Here is an 18,427-nt window from a genome sequence, read left to right as displayed (position 1 = left end):
CACTTTCCTTAGGCAGTCAAGCTCTTCTCAGTAAAAACCTAAACGTTGATGTAGCTGCCTGCATTTTGCTTGATAATTGCTCTAGGAGGAAGTGATACAAGATAGGCTCAGAGCTGCAATTACTTCATTATGCCCACATTTTTGATCCTCTGTACCACTGTTCATTATTTGAACATACCAACTATCCAACTTAAATACCACTTGTTCCCACGTGGAAGTTCAATGCACAGTAACTAGTTGAGAAAATTTGCTGGGGATTTTAAGATAATTGGGAGAATTGAGGAAAAAATACTATTTTCAGCATACATTACAGACCCAAGCCAGGGAATTAAAGATGCGGGTAACCACCTGTAAAGTTTGTACAATAGGAAATTCTGGAACTGGACTGAGGACGATTCTTTTGGGGGGGGGGGGGGGCGTGGTGACCCTGAGGACAAACAAAGCCTCCAAATTCCTCAACGACCCTCTAAAAAGGATGCAAAGGACCAGCTGTCTGCAAGGAATATAAATCCTTCCATTCCCCACTATCCTGTCAGAGCCGAAGAAGCTTCTCGGATGAGAGGTGAAACGTCTTCAAAGACAAAAACAAGAAAGTCCAGTTGTCTCCTGGGAAAAAAAAGCGGGGGAGACAAACTTGATGACTGAGAATCTCCACAGATTTCTAAATGGCTAAACGCCTCGCCTTGCCCTCCGTTCGCACGATCCTAGCTCGGCTTTGGGACGAGCGGGAAAACCTCAGTCCTAAGAGAAGGCAGGCTCTACCTTGGGCTGCTCAGCCGCCGCCGCCTCTTCCCTCACCGCTACCTCTCTCCTGCGGGGCGATTTCCACTTCCTCTCCGCGGGAGAGAAAGAAAAAGAGGCTGGAGGAAAAGGTCGCGGCGGCGCTGTTACCGTCCAAAGACTCTCTCGCTCCTTCTCTTTTCTTACTTCTCTTTCCCGTCCTCCCTCCGCCCGCCCTGTGTGTGTGTGTGTGCGCGGATGGCGCGGGGAGGGGACTAGGCGAAAGAGGCCGACGGAGAGCCGCCGCTGTCGTGGTCGAGCGGGTGTTGGGGAGGGTGGGGGGGGAGGCGGCGCTACAAGCTGGCCTGGGGCTGAGCGAGCTTACGAAGTCACCGTGTCACCGCGGCGGCACTCGCCGCGCCCGCCTCATTGCTGCTGCTTAGGGGAAAGGGGGGGAGGGAAACTGCCGCCGCCGCCGCTTCTCTTTACCCGGAAAGGCCCTCTCCGCTCTGCTACCGCCACCATCGCCAACCTTCGCCGCCTCCTCCACCGGAACCGAGTCTCCTCCCTCCCTCCCTACACACACAGACACACACACAGGCGCGCGCGCTCTCTCGCTCGCTCCCCAGCGAGCCCTCCCGAGCCGTGCACACCACCAAGAGGGGCGACTTGGGGACGGGGGGGAGGGAAGCCCAGGCTAGGCCAAGACGGGCCGGGCCGGGCCGAAGCTGCAGAGCGGGCGCCGAGCAGCCGAGAGCCGGGGGGTGGGTGGGAGGGGGGAACTGGAGCCCGGGACGGGCCTGGGCTGGGCCGGGACAGGCCGCTGCCGCCGTCTTCTCCTCTGAACTAGGATGTCCCGACATGAAGGTGAGTGCGAAGCCGGAGCAGGCCGGCGCTGAGCGATACGAACCGGGAAGCGGTGGGGTTGGTGGGGAGGGAGGGAAAGAGCAGCGAGGTAGAGGTGGCTCATCATGGCGCCGCCGACGCTGCACTAGGAGTGGTGATGGGAGTAGTAAGTGGGTCTGGGAAGAAGCCGGCGATCGAGCCCGTCCGAGAGGGCCAGCCAGAGCGACAGAAGGGCGGCCCGGCCCCGCTTTGCATTGTCATGGGGCCTATGGCCGTTACGACTCCCTCTTCCTACCCGATCCACGGGTGGCCTGAGGTGCGGCCTAAAAACCGAGCCGAGGCGGTTCTGGCAGCCTCGGGGCCGGCCCTGGCCGCACCCTGGGGGGGGGATAGTTATTGAGCGAAAGTTTCCCCGGTTTCCGGGACGATCTCTGCCTTTAAGGGGGGCGTCCTTGAGAGAGAGAGGAGGGAAGGGGATCGGGCGAGAGCCGGGTGGATGGCAGTGGCGCGGCTGGGGGTGGTGGTCATAGGAATGAGTAAGGATGGACTTTCGGGGCGGCTGGCATCTGGGACAGAGTTGAGGGTTTGTCCTGCGGCACATGGGAATGACGTGCCTCCATTTGAAGGGTTAGGATTAACGGGCGTAAAAAGTGTTGCGGAATGAAATAAGAGGGATGGGTTTATGATCGCTTGGTGTAGGGCGCATGGAGGGAAAAAGTTTTCCTGGGCGAACGGAGGGTCTGTGTGGAGGACAGATGTTGGGGAAGGTTTGATGAGGACTGGCGTTGTAGTTGCCGGAGAGGAATGGGTAACCGGGAATCCACCGTAGCCGGTTAAAAACTGTGATCATCGAGCGAAGAAGGCGAGCCTAAGGAGGAGAACGACTTGCGGCAAGGCCGCAGGAAAATGCATATCAGGGAGGAAGGAGGGAGGTTAACGGTTGGAGATCATAGGCCCGAAAAGTGGAGGGAATGTACCTTGTGCACTTAAAAGTATATTTGGGGATAGTTGGACTAAGGTTAAGATGCCTGCACAGGAAAATGTGAGATTGGAAGAAGAAGTTGATCCTGAACTTGGATAAACTTCATCTATTTCAAACAATGCACCCTTTCTTGAATTCCAGAAGAGTATATAGTACTGGTACCAGAGAAAAGTGAAAGATAATTTCAAATGGAGAGAAACACACAAGAGACGGATCAGATGGCATATTTAGCTATTGATGAATGGATGTGTGGGATATATGTTATTGACTGAGAAAGTGTTGAGTTTTTAAATGATTTCCTGCAAACTTAAAATTTTATAGATAGTCTTGTCCAATGTGTAAAATTATCACTATTTAGGTACTTCTCTCATCAGGCATCCTTGTGTCTTGTGGTACTTTATAGGTATTTGCAACTATTTTTTTTTATAAGAATGGTTCCTTGAGAAAATCTTGTTGTTGACAGAATATAGTAGGATCTTTTGCTTTGTTTACAAAAGTGATAATTCAACTTTCTCTGCCTTTTCATTCTTGAAATAAGAAGAATTTGGAAAATAATATCCTTAAGAAGAAGAAAGAAAATTATATGCAGGACTGATGGATCATTCTTTCTTCTCATATTTTGAAGATGTCAATAATCAGAAGTTACTTGTTTAAACAACTTCTATTCAGATTTGTGCAAGATTAGTATCAGAGAAAGCAAACTAAAGGTTTCATTATCAGTGGGCCTGAAATATTGTTATGGAAATACATGACAGGCATTTGATTTGGGGTACTCTAATGAAGAACTATGACAAACAGCACTTTTACGTTTAAAGGTAATTGAAGAAATTAACCATTTATTTGAACAAAGATTTTCAATATTTGCTCTTGGTTATTGTCTTTTATAATTGGAATTCCAATAATGGTAGTGGATCTGCGTACTTGAGAGACCGCCTCCTGCCAATTACCTCCCTGCGACCAATTAGATCACATAGATTAGGCCTCCTCCGAGTCCCATCTGCCAGTCAGTGCCGACTGGCAACTACACGGAGGAGAGCCTTTTCAGTAGTAGCTCCGACCCTTTGGAACGATCTCCCCATGGAGATTCGTACCCTCACCACCGTCCAGACCTTCCGCACAGCCCTTAAGACCTGGCTAGCCCGTCAGGCCTGGGGACAAAGATAACCTGTCCCCACCCGAATGATGAATGAATGTTGCTTACTATTTTTACTTCTATGTATTGTTTGTGCCTATTGTCCGTATACCCCCCCCCCTCATTTTATGTAAGCCGCCCTGAGTCCCCTCAGGGAAAAGGGCGGCCTATAAGTACTAATAAATACAAATACAAATTCCATCAGTTATTAGTTGATAACTATCAGAATATAGTTATTCTTTATAATTTAAATAGCTTAATAAGGGAATTCATGAAAGATAGCTCTCTCATAATTATTAGCCATTATAGGTTAATGGATCTTTCAAGTTGTAGGCAGAATGCCATTGAATAAGATTGGAGCCAAATGATAGCAGAAAATTTTTGCTCTCCTCTTAGTTTTCATAGAACCTTTTGGCTGATCACTGCTGGAAGTGATGCTGGACTAATTAAATTCTTGGTTTGTTTCAGTAAAGCTGTAGACTACTATTGTCTTTTTGAGGAATGAATGGTTTTCAAATTGTTTTTAAGGGCTGCAATCAAGTTGTATGGAGATTTAAAGCATGCTAGCGGAATAAGGCACCATTATAGCTATGCTGATTAAAATTATAAAGGAGAGATGCCAAGTACTTGTGAGGTTTGTATATATCCTGTTGATACCAATTCTTCATCTGAGTGATTTCCTTATAAATAGCAATAATAGTGAATTTTCTTTTTTTTAAAAGCTTGCTAGATTTTGGAGAGATTGTAAGCGGACAGTAAAATGGGAAAACTATTTGAAATTACTTTAATTTGTAAATGTTTTTAGTTTTACAGCTGAATCCTATGCTTATTAACTGAGAGGTGCCAAATCAGTGTTAAAGAGACTGAAAATTAGTGTATTCTTCAATAGATTTTAGTGATGAAGAAAAAGTTATTCTGATCAATTTTACAAAGTATTGCTATTTTGTTAGGTTTTCTATGTAAATTATTTTGACTGGATTCATAAGAAAAACTATATTGAATGTATGATGCCAATATAGCTTTGCCGCTACTTTCAGTATACCAGTATTTAACTATAGTAGAGAATCAGCACAGATACCATATCTGGTCTTTATGTGTTGGACAGGTGTCAATAGCAAGCAAGTAATAATTCTCTTTAAAAGTTTATTGTCTTCTTGTTTGACAATTAACATGGAGAATTGAAGCCAGAGAACCAACAGTTGATAATCTTAGAGGCCACAGCCTATCAGGGCCACATTGTTCATTATTTACAAGCAGCAAGGCATTTTCCTTTTATATTAGAATATATTTGCACCACTTGTCTTCATATTTTTTTAGGGAGTCAGTTTATTGCTGATACAGTCAATAATGTTCCACTAGTATAACAACATCTTTTATATTCTGGCTTCTGGGATCCTTGCTGAAGTTTATCTAGATGCAGCCATTATGCTGCAACTAGCTTTATTTATTCTTTTCTCAGAAAAGTGATAAATGTGCCTCACCTTTATTGGCAACTCTTTTTTTGCATTTGGTTTAATAGTTCTATTACTGAGCTAAGATCTGATGAACTCCTTAATTAGGTTTTAGGGAGTTCTGTGTTGACAGTTGTTTTCACTATAAACAATTCTCTATCTCCCTAAACATTTGAATATTAATCTTTAGTTATGGAAATTTGAGCTAGGAATAGCTTTTGCATATCTGAATTCTACACTTTAGCTCTTTGGTGTTTAACTCAAAGTTTTCAAAACATTACTGTACAATACAGACTCCAAGATAAGCTAATTAAAAATATAGTACTTACAGAGATTACTCTGGGGTGGAGAGATACTGGTATGTAAATAAAGCTGAATAGCGATACTGCTTTTTTGTACATTGTTCCAGTTATTGTACGCATTATATTCTGCTTCAGTATTTGCTATTTATCTTGAATTCTTCCTTCTATGATCAGTGTCCATCTAATTCAGCAATTTGTTTTGAACAGCACCTAATATGATGAAGACCTTGGGAAATTCATAAACAGCATGGTGGACAAGTGTCTTTTTACAGTACTCAAAGGCTTATTATCTTGAGTTACCAAATTCCATTTTTAATTTTCTGATTTAATAATGATTGAAAGACACTTGTTCCTTGTTCCTTCTAGTAAACCTGTTTTTAACGTCATTAACCTTTTAAGTACCATGTCTTGAAGCAATAAATTTCTTCTGCTTGCCTAACTTTAAATTATTCTACATTAAAAGGGTACAGCTTAAGCCCATTAGGAATTGTTTATAACAGGGCATACTTCTGTTAAGGTCTGGTACTAATAAGTACTCAGTGGCTGTGGTACAGAATATAGTAAAGCATAATGTGATTTGGTTTAGAAGTTTGTACCTAGTATTGGGATTTATTAAACTATAGTTTAGTATACTTGTGACTTACTTAATAAAAAATTGAAAAAGTGGCTTTTTGTGAATATAAGAATGCTGTTTCAAATAATGGGAAATGTATTTTACTAATATAATTTGTATTAAATTAAAAGATTGCAGTGTATCACAGAATGGAGAGAAAATGAAGAATTGACATAATTTATGGTTTATTACAGAGACATAGTGATATATAGGGAGTAAATATATGAAAAGTTTTCATAGAAGATTGGTTTTATGGAGGAAGAATTTGAAAGGAGAAATTTTAAACAATGTTGGGGAAAACATAAGTAGTAGCATAAATCAATTTAAGAAAAATAGTTGGGTTGTGCTGGGGTAGTAGTAAGGGACAGAAATACATGAGTATATAATAATTTTATATTCTTGTATTAATATTTAAGAACAGTTACATAGACAAAGTTATAGATAACTTTGAAGATATATTTATATTAATCCCAGTGTGAAGAAAAACATCTAGATTTAAAGGACACTTGTGTTCCCAAATGCTTGCGTTTTGCAATTCTTTTCTTCCACTTGGTAGATGATTGTATCTCAGTGAAAAAAGGAAATATGCCAGAGAATGAATTGATTGTTTATTTGTTAAAATACCAAACCTGGAAAGTATGAGTCTATGTAAACTCGGAGTTGAGCTTATGTTCAGGACACTTTTACTGGCACATTTGTTTCAATCGGGGAACAAATAGGAAAACAGTGCGTGCGAGGTGCTGTATATATACCAAGATTGCCAGCCAGCAACCAGTATTTTGTAATAATTAAATCTGTAGCTAAAAAATGATCCAGATACAAGACATTGTCTCAACCTGGAAGTAACTAGCACATGAATAATCAACTCCATTTTCTTTCAAAAGTTCTATCAGTGAGTCAGCAAAAGTTGGTAAAAGATACGCCAATTGACAATCTTTCTTTCCCAAAGACAGTAATGAGCCTGAAATCTCTGATCAGCAGTATCTCTGTCTTACCTGTATTGTTAATAGTTCACCCTTGTCAGCGCCTAAACTGATTTTAAGCACCTATGAATTTTATCCTTTGCTTTCTTGAAACTATGAACATTAAAAAATATGAACTAATAAGATGAAACCTTGTTAGATTTCAGCTAATATCACATTTTCCCTGCATCCTCCTGCAGAAATGAGCACAGTTACTTCATTATAATGCCCATGTATATTTATCTCCTATCATGTCCTGGAAGGATGCCAGAGTTGAAAATTCTAGGAGAGATTTGGGAAGGGGGCAGATTTGATTGGAGGCCTCTATCTCAGTAGTGTGCCTGTGCCTGTATGTTGGCATTTGGGTGAACAGAGGATTTGAATCGTATATCTAGCGATTTCTGTAGGGATCTTCCAGCCCATTTATAGAACACATCTGTATTATATTAGTTTCAACTCAGTGTAATTACTTCACGTTGACAGGGTGGGCAGCTAAATCATGGTATACAAGTAGTCCTCGACTTATAATCACAATTGAGCCCAAAATTTCTGTTAAGTGAGACATTTGTTAAGTGAGTTTTGCACCATTTTATAACCTTTCTTGCCACAGTTATTACGTAACTCACTGCAGTTGATAAAGTTAGTAACTTGGTAGTTAAGTAAATCTGGCTTACCCATGAACTTTGCTGATCAGATCAGTAAAAGGTGATCATATGACCCTGGGACACTACAATTGTCATAAATATGAATCAGTTGCCAAGTATCTGAATTTTGATCACATGATCATGGGGATGCTGCAACTCTGAAAAATGTCCATAAGTCACATTTTTCAGTGCTGTTGTAACTTTGAAAGGTCACTAAATGAACTGTTGAGGACTACCTGTACTTATTTTCAGCTTCTAATAATGGACTTGATTTTTTTCATTAGTGAAAAACACTGAGATATTTCTCAATGGACTTTGCACATACTTCTAAAATAATTTCCTCTTATGTAATCTTTCTAAAATTGTAATTTCCATATACATTTAAAGTTTGACCCTTTTGATTTGGTTTAAGAATATTGTAAATAACTACCACTGAAGTATAGATGGGAGGCACATACATTATTTTAAAAGGTGTACATTTAGTATTTTTTGTAGTCCTAATTATTTATAAACACACATTCTTTTATTAGCTAATGGCTTGGTTTCTTCAGAATTTTTTTCTAAAGAATTCTGTCAGTTTTTTTGAAAGCAAGCTTTAGGTTGTTGTTTTTAAATGAAGTGGTATCCTTGAAAGGCTTAGGAAGAAAGATTTCTCTTTTGTAGGCATTTCTTTGATTTGTTCAGCAAAACCTTGATTAAAACTTATGATCTCCATTTTACTCACCACTTAATTTACCTGATACACTTTAAATTTGCCTCACAAATACTTTTAAAATGCACATTCCATTAGATATTGTCAGATCTTATGACAAACCATTTCACATTTTAGTTATTAAAGAGCTACTGAATTAGATTAAAGCCAGCTTGTAGACTTTTAAATGGTTATTTCTGAAATGTCATCTTTGACTACATTTTTTACACAATTCTATAAATTGATTTGAATGTTTTCTAGTATCTGGTAAACATTAATACCTATAATTTATATGTTGACATTACCTCACTGAAGGAGTTTTGATTAGCAATCTAGTACTAATGATTTTTTATTTCTCTATAATACATTATAGCTGAACCATTATGTTTGATGAACGCCTTGTGAAACAGGAAATATCATAGTGGACAGTGTAATGATCTCTGCAGAACAGTTTATTATACATAAATGGTATACTTAAGATTTTGTTGATTTTTTGCTGCCTCTAATATTTTATATCTAAGCTAGAATTAAAAGTTGTCATGTGAGCTGCTTTGATAAAATAGGTAAGGTCGCTGTGAACATTTCGGCCATTGATCAAGAATGTAGAATTAAAATCAAAAGCCATGGCCATGTGATTAATAAAAGCAGTGACTCACTTAATGACTGAAATGGAAGTGACAGTGTAAGTCCATCATGATCATGTGATTTTCTGCTTGGCAATGGAATTTCCAGTCCCAGTTGTGATCACTAAGCAATTCTACTAGTGTCACTAAAAAATATAACAAGTTAGTGATGGGCCTTTGAACAGCTTGTTTGTTGCTCTCATTTCTGGCACCCAGCAACAATTACTCCCCCCCCCACTACATTTTAAAATGTTTTATAAGCAGTCCCCATGTTAAGAATATTTGATTTATAGACAATGCATACTTACAAATGGACTGCCTGTTACTAACAGTGGTGGGCATTCTCCATCCTCAAGCTGATGAACTACTGAAGCTGCACAATGTTTTCATAAATCCCTGAATCTACATAATTTTTTCATGAGCTTCACCAAGTAGTGCATGTCTTTTGTAATATGTAGGATGTATATTTGGTGATGCTCATGAAACCATTGCATGGTTTCAGCTGTTTGTCAGTTTGAAGAAGGAGAATAATCATTACTATACGATTATGTGCTGTATAATTATTTTTTAAAATGTGGAGTTGGAAGTAACTCTTAAGTTTTACATGTATAGAAATGTGAAGTAAATACTACATACTAAGACAAACATTTGACTGACAATAGCCTGTTTCAATTTACATACAAATTTGAGTAACATACATACAAATTTAACTTACATACAAATAAGACAGACTTAGAATCTTGCATCTTCATAAGAAAGAACCTGGGGAGTTAATAAAACTTTAGATTATCAACTGGACACTCAAGCAGCAGAAATGTTTCCAGTGGCTGATAAATCTGATAGATTATTTGGAATTGACATCCATTAATCAAAATTAGGATATTTAAGTTTTAATCAACTTTTTCAGCACAATTTTCTGGGTTTAGAGATATGGTATATTATTGTTGTTTTAAATGACATAGATAAAACACCTGCCACTAAAGTTTGCATTTCAATTAGGATTACATTTCATAAGAATTGCACTGATAAACTAAATTGGTTGAGTGAATCTGCAGAACTTTGACTAAGATAAGAGTTCATACATGCTTAATAATGATTTACTGAATCAGCCAAAATTATCCATAAACTACGGATTATAAACATTCATGAATTCAGGAAACATGCTAAAACCAAATATACCATATTTTGGTTAGCATGATCAGTTAAATTACTTTCTCCTTTCAGAGTAAATGTTTGCTTTGAATATTATTATGGGACAAATCGCAACTATCATCATTGGGTATAATCTTAATCTGTGATTAAGATGAATGTTTTACCAAAGATGCTTTTTTTTGTTTCAGACTTTACCAATACTTCTAACTGATACTCCATTTAAACAATGAAAATGGACACCTCTATGTTTATCAAGCAAGGGAAAAAATCAAGAATTAGATATTAATTATTGCAAGATGCTAAGGAAAGAGGAGGTTTTGGTTTACCAGATTTGAAATTATCCTTTGATGCCTGTTATTTGGTTTTGGTGGATGACACTCCAAAATAAGAGGTTACTCGAGCTAGAGGGTGATTAATTAAGGTTTGGATGCCACAGTTATTTGTGGTATGATAAGGTTCAAGCAAATGTTGATTTTAATAATACCTTTGTTAGATGTGCCATTCTAAGAGTTTGGCATAAATATAAAGTAAGGTTCTTTCAAAGATGCCCCTTTGGGCATCTCCCAAGGAAGCTTTTGTGTAGTAATGATGCTAACATTTATAAATTGCTATTGAAATTGAACTTGGAGAATATGTGTGTAAAGCATTTCATGATTCAATGGGCAAAGAACTTTGGATTTAGTATAATGCTTGAACAGTGAGAGAATATATGATCGAAACATCTAAAATTAACATTGTTATAATTTAAAATAAAACTTTATAAGATGATATATCTCTAGTTATCTAACACTGGACAAATTGTCAAGAATGTATAAAGGCACCTTGTATTTTGGATATGTAAACATAAAGATGGAACTTTTAATCATTTAAGGTGGACATGTGACAAAGCAAAGAAATAATTGGAGTAGGATTCACGTCTTAAAACAAGATTCTTAAAGTGAATATAAAGATAAAACCAGAGACTCTTATTTTAAGTTTAATGGATAAAGAACTTGAAAAAAATTGGGAACTTTGATTTTCTATATGTTGATGGCAGCAAGAAGATTTTTTATGCACGAAAAAATGAAAGGATATTTTGATTCCCACAATGGCCGAATGGCTGCAAAAGTTGATGGCGTTAGCAGAGATGGCTAAATTGACTGCTTTTATTAAAGAAAAGGACACCATTTTGTTTCTACTTGGAAACAGCTTTTGAAATGTGCTTGAGGTAGAAAAATATTGAAACTTTGATTTTGGGTTTTGTTGATTAGATAGGTTTGTTGCTATAGAAATGGCTAGTATATAATTATCATATAAAAGTAAAAACTTGAAGTTTTATGTTAGTACATTATTCTATTGCACCAAAAGGAGTTGGAAATCAATGCTTTCCTTTTCTCTTTCACCCTCCACTTTTCTCTCTTACCCTTTTCCTCCCCCATTTTCCCATTTTTTTAAAAAAACCTATATTTTATCTTTAAAAAAACACACCTATATTTTATCATTTCAAGAAACTATGATGAACAATTAGAACAGGTGGAAATAATTTTCATGTAAAACCTTCACTTATAACTCCAGTACTTTGTGAACTGCAGCAGGTACTCGGTGGTAGATCTTTTTCTATTGAAGTGAATTTTGATGTTTGTTTGTTTTTTGATCAATTTTCCCTACCAGCTTCTAAAATGATAGCTTGTTTTTCAAATATGTGAATGGGAAGAAATGGATAGACTCATGATATATTTAATGTTTGCTGAAATAAACACCATTATTTACTTGGCCATTATTAGATTCTTACGTGACTATGATAGCTAATATAGTCTTTGAATATTGGATGGACTGTACTAAAATCCATGTGAGGAGTGACCAGATGCCTTTGGGAAGCTTGCAACTAAGATTTGGATTTACTCAAGCATCACATGATTCACTTAGCAATTACAGCAAAAACTCTGATGCAACACACTTAACAATTGTCTTGCTTAGCAACAGAAGTCCCAGTGGTGGTCGTAAGTCAAGAACTACTAGTAACAGAAATAAAGGAGGGGGAGAAGTGCAGTTAAATAAACTCAAATTAATGTGGAATCAATGATCTCACAATATTATTCTTCCTTACAATACCTTGAAATGAATAAGCATATTTTTGCTTATTGATTTTGTCAGCCGTGTTGTGTTGTAGTTTAGGAACCCCATTGAATGTTAGTGTTACTGAGCAACTCAGCAGTGTTGTTTGCCTATTGCTGTGCTTTTAGATTCAAGCATACATTCCTCCGATTGGTTGAGACAGAAGATTTGAATCGAACAAGTGGATTCTTTGGCATCTTGTTCAATATCATATATAGATACAGAGATATTATAGACTGAGGAAAGGAGGCAAATACTATTTAATCTGCTTTTCATCCTAAAGATACAATGTGACTCCATTTGATATTTGATCTTATCTATGGCACAATGGAAATCTTGCTAGCATTACAATAAGTACTTTATGGAAGATTAAATTCTGTTTTGATTAAGTTTTTCTTTTTTTCCTACGTTCAGATTTTCTAACATCTGATACATGCTTTCAATATCATAGGGAGCTATATAAAATATGATGATTGGATTTAATAACCAAAATTTTAAAAATAATTTATATGGTATATGAGATTTGCGTGATTTGTTTTTCATTTGTCCTGAAAACATTCCATTTTAATTTACAGAGTTGGAAGAAGCCATTTGAGCCCTCAAATGCAGCCCCTTGCATAGTATAGGTACCCAGATTGTAAAATCCTAGAGAGGTGCTTGAATATATTTTATAAAGGGGAGACTACAAGTTTTCTGGGTTGTTGGTTTCTCTGTCAAAGTGATCAATCTGTAGTTTGCTGAATTTTTCTGTTTCTGAAGAGTTATGTTTTCTCTATCCCAGCTGTAAGTTCTCCGGGATTTCTGGTGTCCAATTCATCCAGTTGTCCAGTTGTTTTAGTACTTTGGGATGTATTTCATCTAGAGTTTTTAAATTCAATAGTGTGATAACATTACAAATAGCACGAGACTTTAATTTTTTAATTGGCATGTCAGAAAAGGAACATTGATCCTACCTGATATGTTGCTTCTCAGTAGGTTGTGGGAGAGTCCAAGAATGGGTTAACATGTCCTTTCTGCCCAGAGATTGAGTCATCAAATTGTAGCCATGCTTCCATATCTGTCTGGTTCCAGTTTCGATGAAGGCGCAGCTGTGAATAAATGCTGATCTAAAAGACTTCTGGGCCCCTGGACTACAAACCTACCATCTATAGGGTGGGTTTGGACTCTCCCGCAACCCACTGAGAAGCAATGTATCAGGTAGGATCAACATTCCTTCTCCAGTGTGGTTGGGTGAGAGTCCAAGAATGGGACATACCAGAGCAGAAGTCCTAAGTGCGGGGAACTGACTGATCAGAGTCCCTGATGTATGCATTCTTTGAAGGACCCTTCATCCGAAGGAAGCCTCCGCAGATGCAAAAGCATCCAGCTTATTACGCCGGGTGAAGGGCGACGGTGAAGCCCAAGTAGCTGCCCTGCAGATACCTTCAATTGGAGCCTGGATAGTCAATGCCGCTGTTGTAGCAGTGCTTCTAGTTGAGTGGGCCGTTATTCCACTCGGCACTAGTAAGGTTTGATCCTCATAGGCTCGCGCGATACACGCCCTCAGCCAACGATACAAAGAGAGCCTCCATTCTCCTAAAGGAGGAGGTCCTCTTTATGTAAATTCAGAGAGCCCTCCTAACATCTAATTTATGCCACTTCCGTTCCAAATCATGGGATGATCCAGGACAGAAGTCAGGAAGAATGATCTCCTGAGCCCGGTGGAACCAGGAATTGACTTTAGATATGAAGGAAGGATCCAGTTGGCGGACTACTTTATTTGGATGAAAAATACAAAGGTCCTCCCTGACAGAGAGGGCCACTAGCTCTGATATGCAACTAGCTGATGTTATGGCTACCAAAAATGCTACTTAAAAGTCAGGGTGTGAAGGTTGATTGTCCTAAGGGGTTTGAAAGATTCAGTTATGAGAGCCTGCAAAACCTTGGATAGGTCCCAGGTGGGAAATCTGTGAACTACCGGGGGTTTCAGATTGGCTACACCTCTGATGAATCTCTTGATAACAGGGTGCTGAGCCAGGCTCCCCCATCCCTCACTTGCCAACATGGTGGACAGTGCTGCCACCTGTCTGTAAACTGTGTTGTGGGAGAGATCCCTATCCAGGCCATCCAGAAGCCACCGTAGGGTCTAGGTGATCTTTTTGGCACACCTAATGAAGGAAGTCCATGTAGCATAATAAATCCTGGTGGTGGACAGTTGTCTGGATGCTTCGATTGTCACTCTGGAGGAGAAATTATCTTTCCTCAGGAGGCCCCTTTCAAGTGCCACATGGTCCACTTAAGCCATTGTGGCTCCAGATGGGCCAGGACCCCTGGCAAAGGGAGATTTTCTTTTGAGGAAACCTTCAGGTTTTGGATAGAGATAGGCTCACTATGTCCGCAAACCAAGGCCACCTTGGCCAATGAGGGGCCAGGAACAGGATTTCCGCCCTCTCTGATGCTATCTTTCTTAAAAACTCCAGAATTAGAGGAAGGAGGAATGCATAGAGTAACCCCTTGGGCCATTGGCTGTGCATGGTGTTGGAACCCTTTGCTCCCAGGGTCAGAAAACGGGAAAAGAATCTTGGCAGCTGAGCGTTCATCAGGGTTGCGAACAAGTTCACTTCCGAAGGGCCGAAATTCTGACAGATCTCTCTGAAGAGGGCAGGGTGCAACTGCCGTTTGCCGTGGTCCACTGTGGCCCTGCTGAGCCAATCTGCCTGTTGAGTTGACACCCTCGAGATGTGCTTGGCCTTGATTGACAGAAGATGTTTCACTGCCCAATGATCTATCTTTCCACCTCGATCCAGAGGGCTCTGGGATGAGTCCCTCCCTGCTAATTAATTTGGGCCTTTGCAGCCACATTGTTCATCAGGAGTAGGATGTGCTGTCCCCAGAGCAAGTCCTGAAAGTGGCAAAGGGCCAGATGCGCTGCTTGGAGCTTCAACCAATTTATGTTGTTTCTCAGCTCACTTTGTGACCATCGTCCCTGAGCCAGGTGCAAGTGGAGAAGAGTCCCCCAGCCGAAGAGGCTTGCATCTGTGATCACCGTAAGTCAGGTGGTTCCCTGAAGGTGCAACCCCTGGACAGAGCTGGAGATGTCCACCATCGTAGAGAGAAGTAGTATTGGTGATGAGACCTGAATTCGGACGCTGGAAGCACAGCTGCCCCTCCGTTGGAATGGGGAGAGGAGCCACTGTAGTGCCCTGGCATGCAACTATGCCCAGGGCACAATGTCTATACACAAGATCATCTTTCCCAGTAGTCATGATAGAAGAGATATGGGAACCGTGTGTTCCTTCAGAATTTGATGTATCAAGACCCCGAAACTGTCCCAACAGTCCTGGGACAGATACACCTCCCCTTTTCTGGTATCTATCTACTCTCCTAAGTTGAGAAATTGAGTAGTGGGGCTTTTCTCAAAATTGACCGAGAAGCCATCGTCCTTTAGTGTCTGAATCGTTAACTGAAAGTCCTGCTGTGTCCGAGAAGGGGAATCTGCCTAGATAAGAATATTGTCAATGTAGCACTGTAGTCTTACTGGAATGGGGCAGAGGTGAGTGGCTACCCCTGCCAGAACCTTGGTAAAGGCTCTGAGGACCGAGGGAAGGCTGAAGTGCAGAGCCCTTTATTGGTAGTGAATCCCTGGATACAAAAAGCAGAGGAACCTGCTTTGATCTGGAAGAAGCATAATGTGAAGATATGCTTCTGTCAAGTCTATAGAGGCAAGGTAATCTCCCTCCCAAATGTCTTCCAGGCATTGATCGGAGTGAAGACATTTTGAAAATCTTGTAAATAAAATGGACATTCAAATTTTTTATCTCTAGTATTGCCCTCCACCACCCCCGAACTCTTCAGTACAACAAACAGATTGGAATAAAATCCCTGTCTCCTCTGAACCTCTGGGACTACTTTGACGGCCTGGCTCTCCAACAAGTGTTGGATTCTAGTCCGCATGAGGCCGTGCTTTGTTTTGTTTTTAGAGACAGAGCAAATCTTGAAGTGGTTTGGGGGTGTGGAGTAAAACTCTAAACTGAAGACGAATCTGACAGTGCTGAGGAGCCATGTGTCCGATGTGATCCCTTTCCATAGATACGCAAATAAGACCGCCTATAGGAGAAATGGATTGTGAGTAACTTAGGCCTGTGAAAGGAGCAGGTGCCAGACCCCTGAAAGGGCTGCTTGTTTTGGTATTGGAATCTAGATCTGTCTTGAAAGAAAGATCTATCAGGTTGTCTGTTCTCGAAGGAAAGTATCTCAGCTGTGGATGGAATTCAGGATCTGGAGACCAAAAGGCCGGCCTGCAGAAATGTGGAGAGGGACAATGTTCCGCTTGTCTGGTCACAGTGGGTAATTTCTTGCGCCTGTCTTTGTTCTCTATTAAGATTAGGTCTAGAGACTCCCCGAAAAGGAAGTTTCCTGTGTAGCTAGTCTCCATTTTGATTTAGCGTCCGCCTGCCAATTGTGAAAGCACAGCATTCTCCGAGGTGTAACAGATGATGAAAGAGCTCTGGAGGCATATTTCACAGAGTTTAGTGTGGTATCTGCTGAGAACTTCATAGCAGCCAACAACTTATTTATGTCTTGCTGTAACCAAACATTCTGGGGTGAAACTCTTTCCTGTAATTGACGAAGCCAAATCAAGGATGTACAGTTAAAAAAGGAGGGTGAAGAGGCTGTCTGAATAGCCCACGGTACTAGCCCATGAGACTGGTACATTTTATGTAGAATCAGTTCAGATCTTTTGTCCTCTGCCCTCAAGCTGTCCGCTATGTTGCCTGACATTATTGAGGAAGAGGAGCAAGTGTCGCCACTGGGGCATCTACAGTTGGCACCTGGGTGAGTTCACACGCCATATTATAGAACCGCCTGTCATTCACACCGGGAGTGGAAAAGAGCCTGGTCGAGACCATTGTTTTTGGACTACATCCAAGAATAGTTTAGAAACTGGAATCTCTTCCCATTCTTCCAGAGGCTCAGAGAATAGCCATTCTCCTGGGTCCTGCTGCCCCATGGATGTTTCTGGGGCAGGGGGCTTGGTTCCCACTCGGGCCCTGGCCTTGTATAATAGTGATTTGAATAGGACTGGTGGGAATAAAGGTGTAAAGGCAGTAGGATCAGGGGTTAGACCCTTGTCCTCAGAAAGGTCAAGTTCTCTCTGATCTTATCCTCCAGGAGAGAGGCCTCGCTCCTCAGGGAGGGGAAGGTAGCCCAATGTTCTTGGAATACTGGTAAGTCTGCAGGAGGCTGAGACTGCTACAGACAAGTGTAGGGTTCATAAGCTACAGAGGCAGCTGGAGTTCTTTGCTGGAGACCAGTCACTATGCCATGAGTAGTGACCTGGGAAATAATAAGTCTGAGATTCTCAGGTATCTCGGGCATTGGGCCATGAACGTGGCCTGCGGAGCTAGTCTGGGTCTTATTGGATCCTGTTGCCGGGTTGCAGATGCCATGCAGGCAAATGGATCATAAGTTGACTCTCTGTCCTCTGTAATAGACAATGGGGGAGATTACGACTCATAACCTCCTGGAGACCAACAGGGTTGGCCTGATAAGTTGGAAGCGGATACTGATGGGAGGTAGGGGGGATGGCCCGAGATAGTCCTGTAAATCTCCCCTGATTAGTCAGCTCCCTTTCAGCCCTAGAGATCTGCTTGTCTAGAGCTTTCTGTCTTCTTTTGTCCTTCTCTGTCGCCCTGGAAGGACACTTGAGGAGAGAAGGCTTCTTTCTCTTTAAGAGGGCAGATGATCTGCTAGTTGATTGCACTCCCTCTGATTCCTTAGCAGGCCCTTGGGGTGGCCCCCTTCTCCCACAGATGCGAGATCCGCCATCCTTGATGGAACCTCTTGAATACAAAGCGATACTCATGCAGTTGCTGCAGGTGGGCTTAATGTACCAGACTATGCGCAATCGTGATCTGACGATGTACGAGGCTGAAAACCTTGAATCTCGCAGGTGGTTGAATTAAGGCTCGCTGCAGGCAGCCTTCTGCAAGGCTAGAGCCTTGATTCGCTGGTGATCGAGAGGAAGATCGCAGAAGTTGGCTGTTTAAGTATGCCTGGGTCATGCAGGGACTTTGAGAATACCCTCATGGTGGCCACGACTTCTCTGGGAGCTCCCGGGAGAGCCGGCACACTCTGGGTGGCTTCAGGAGAGTTCCCCATTCAGGTAGTCAGTCAGGGGAATCCTGTTGCGGCTGCTGATAAATGGATGAACCTGGCCTCGAAAATGTGGCAGG

At 41.0% G+C, this 18,427-nt stretch overlaps 1 protein-coding gene across 1 annotated transcript in view; it reads left to right on the top strand.

Moving 5' to 3' along the window:
* The first annotated feature begins 1,059 nt into the window (after positions 1 to 1,059).
* KCMF1 (potassium channel modulatory factor 1) overlaps positions 1,060 to 18,427 on the top strand; it is a 66,236-nt gene continuing 48,868 nt past the window's right edge. The window contains exon 1 of the mRNA XM_032213144.1: positions 1,060 to 1,587. Coding sequence (XP_032069035.1) covers positions 1,572 to 1,587 — 16 coding nt within the window. The 5' untranslated portion in view covers positions 1,060 to 1,571. The remainder of the gene's footprint in view (positions 1,588 to 18,427) is intronic.

The sequence above is a fragment of the Thamnophis elegans genome, chromosome 3, assembly GCF_009769535.1.
Source record: "Thamnophis elegans isolate rThaEle1 chromosome 3, rThaEle1.pri, whole genome shotgun sequence".
Classification (NCBI taxonomy): Eukaryota; Metazoa; Chordata; class Lepidosauria; order Squamata; family Colubridae; genus Thamnophis; species Thamnophis elegans.
Note: the sequence above shows the minus strand (reverse complement) of the source record. Positions and strands in the feature narration are given on the sequence as shown.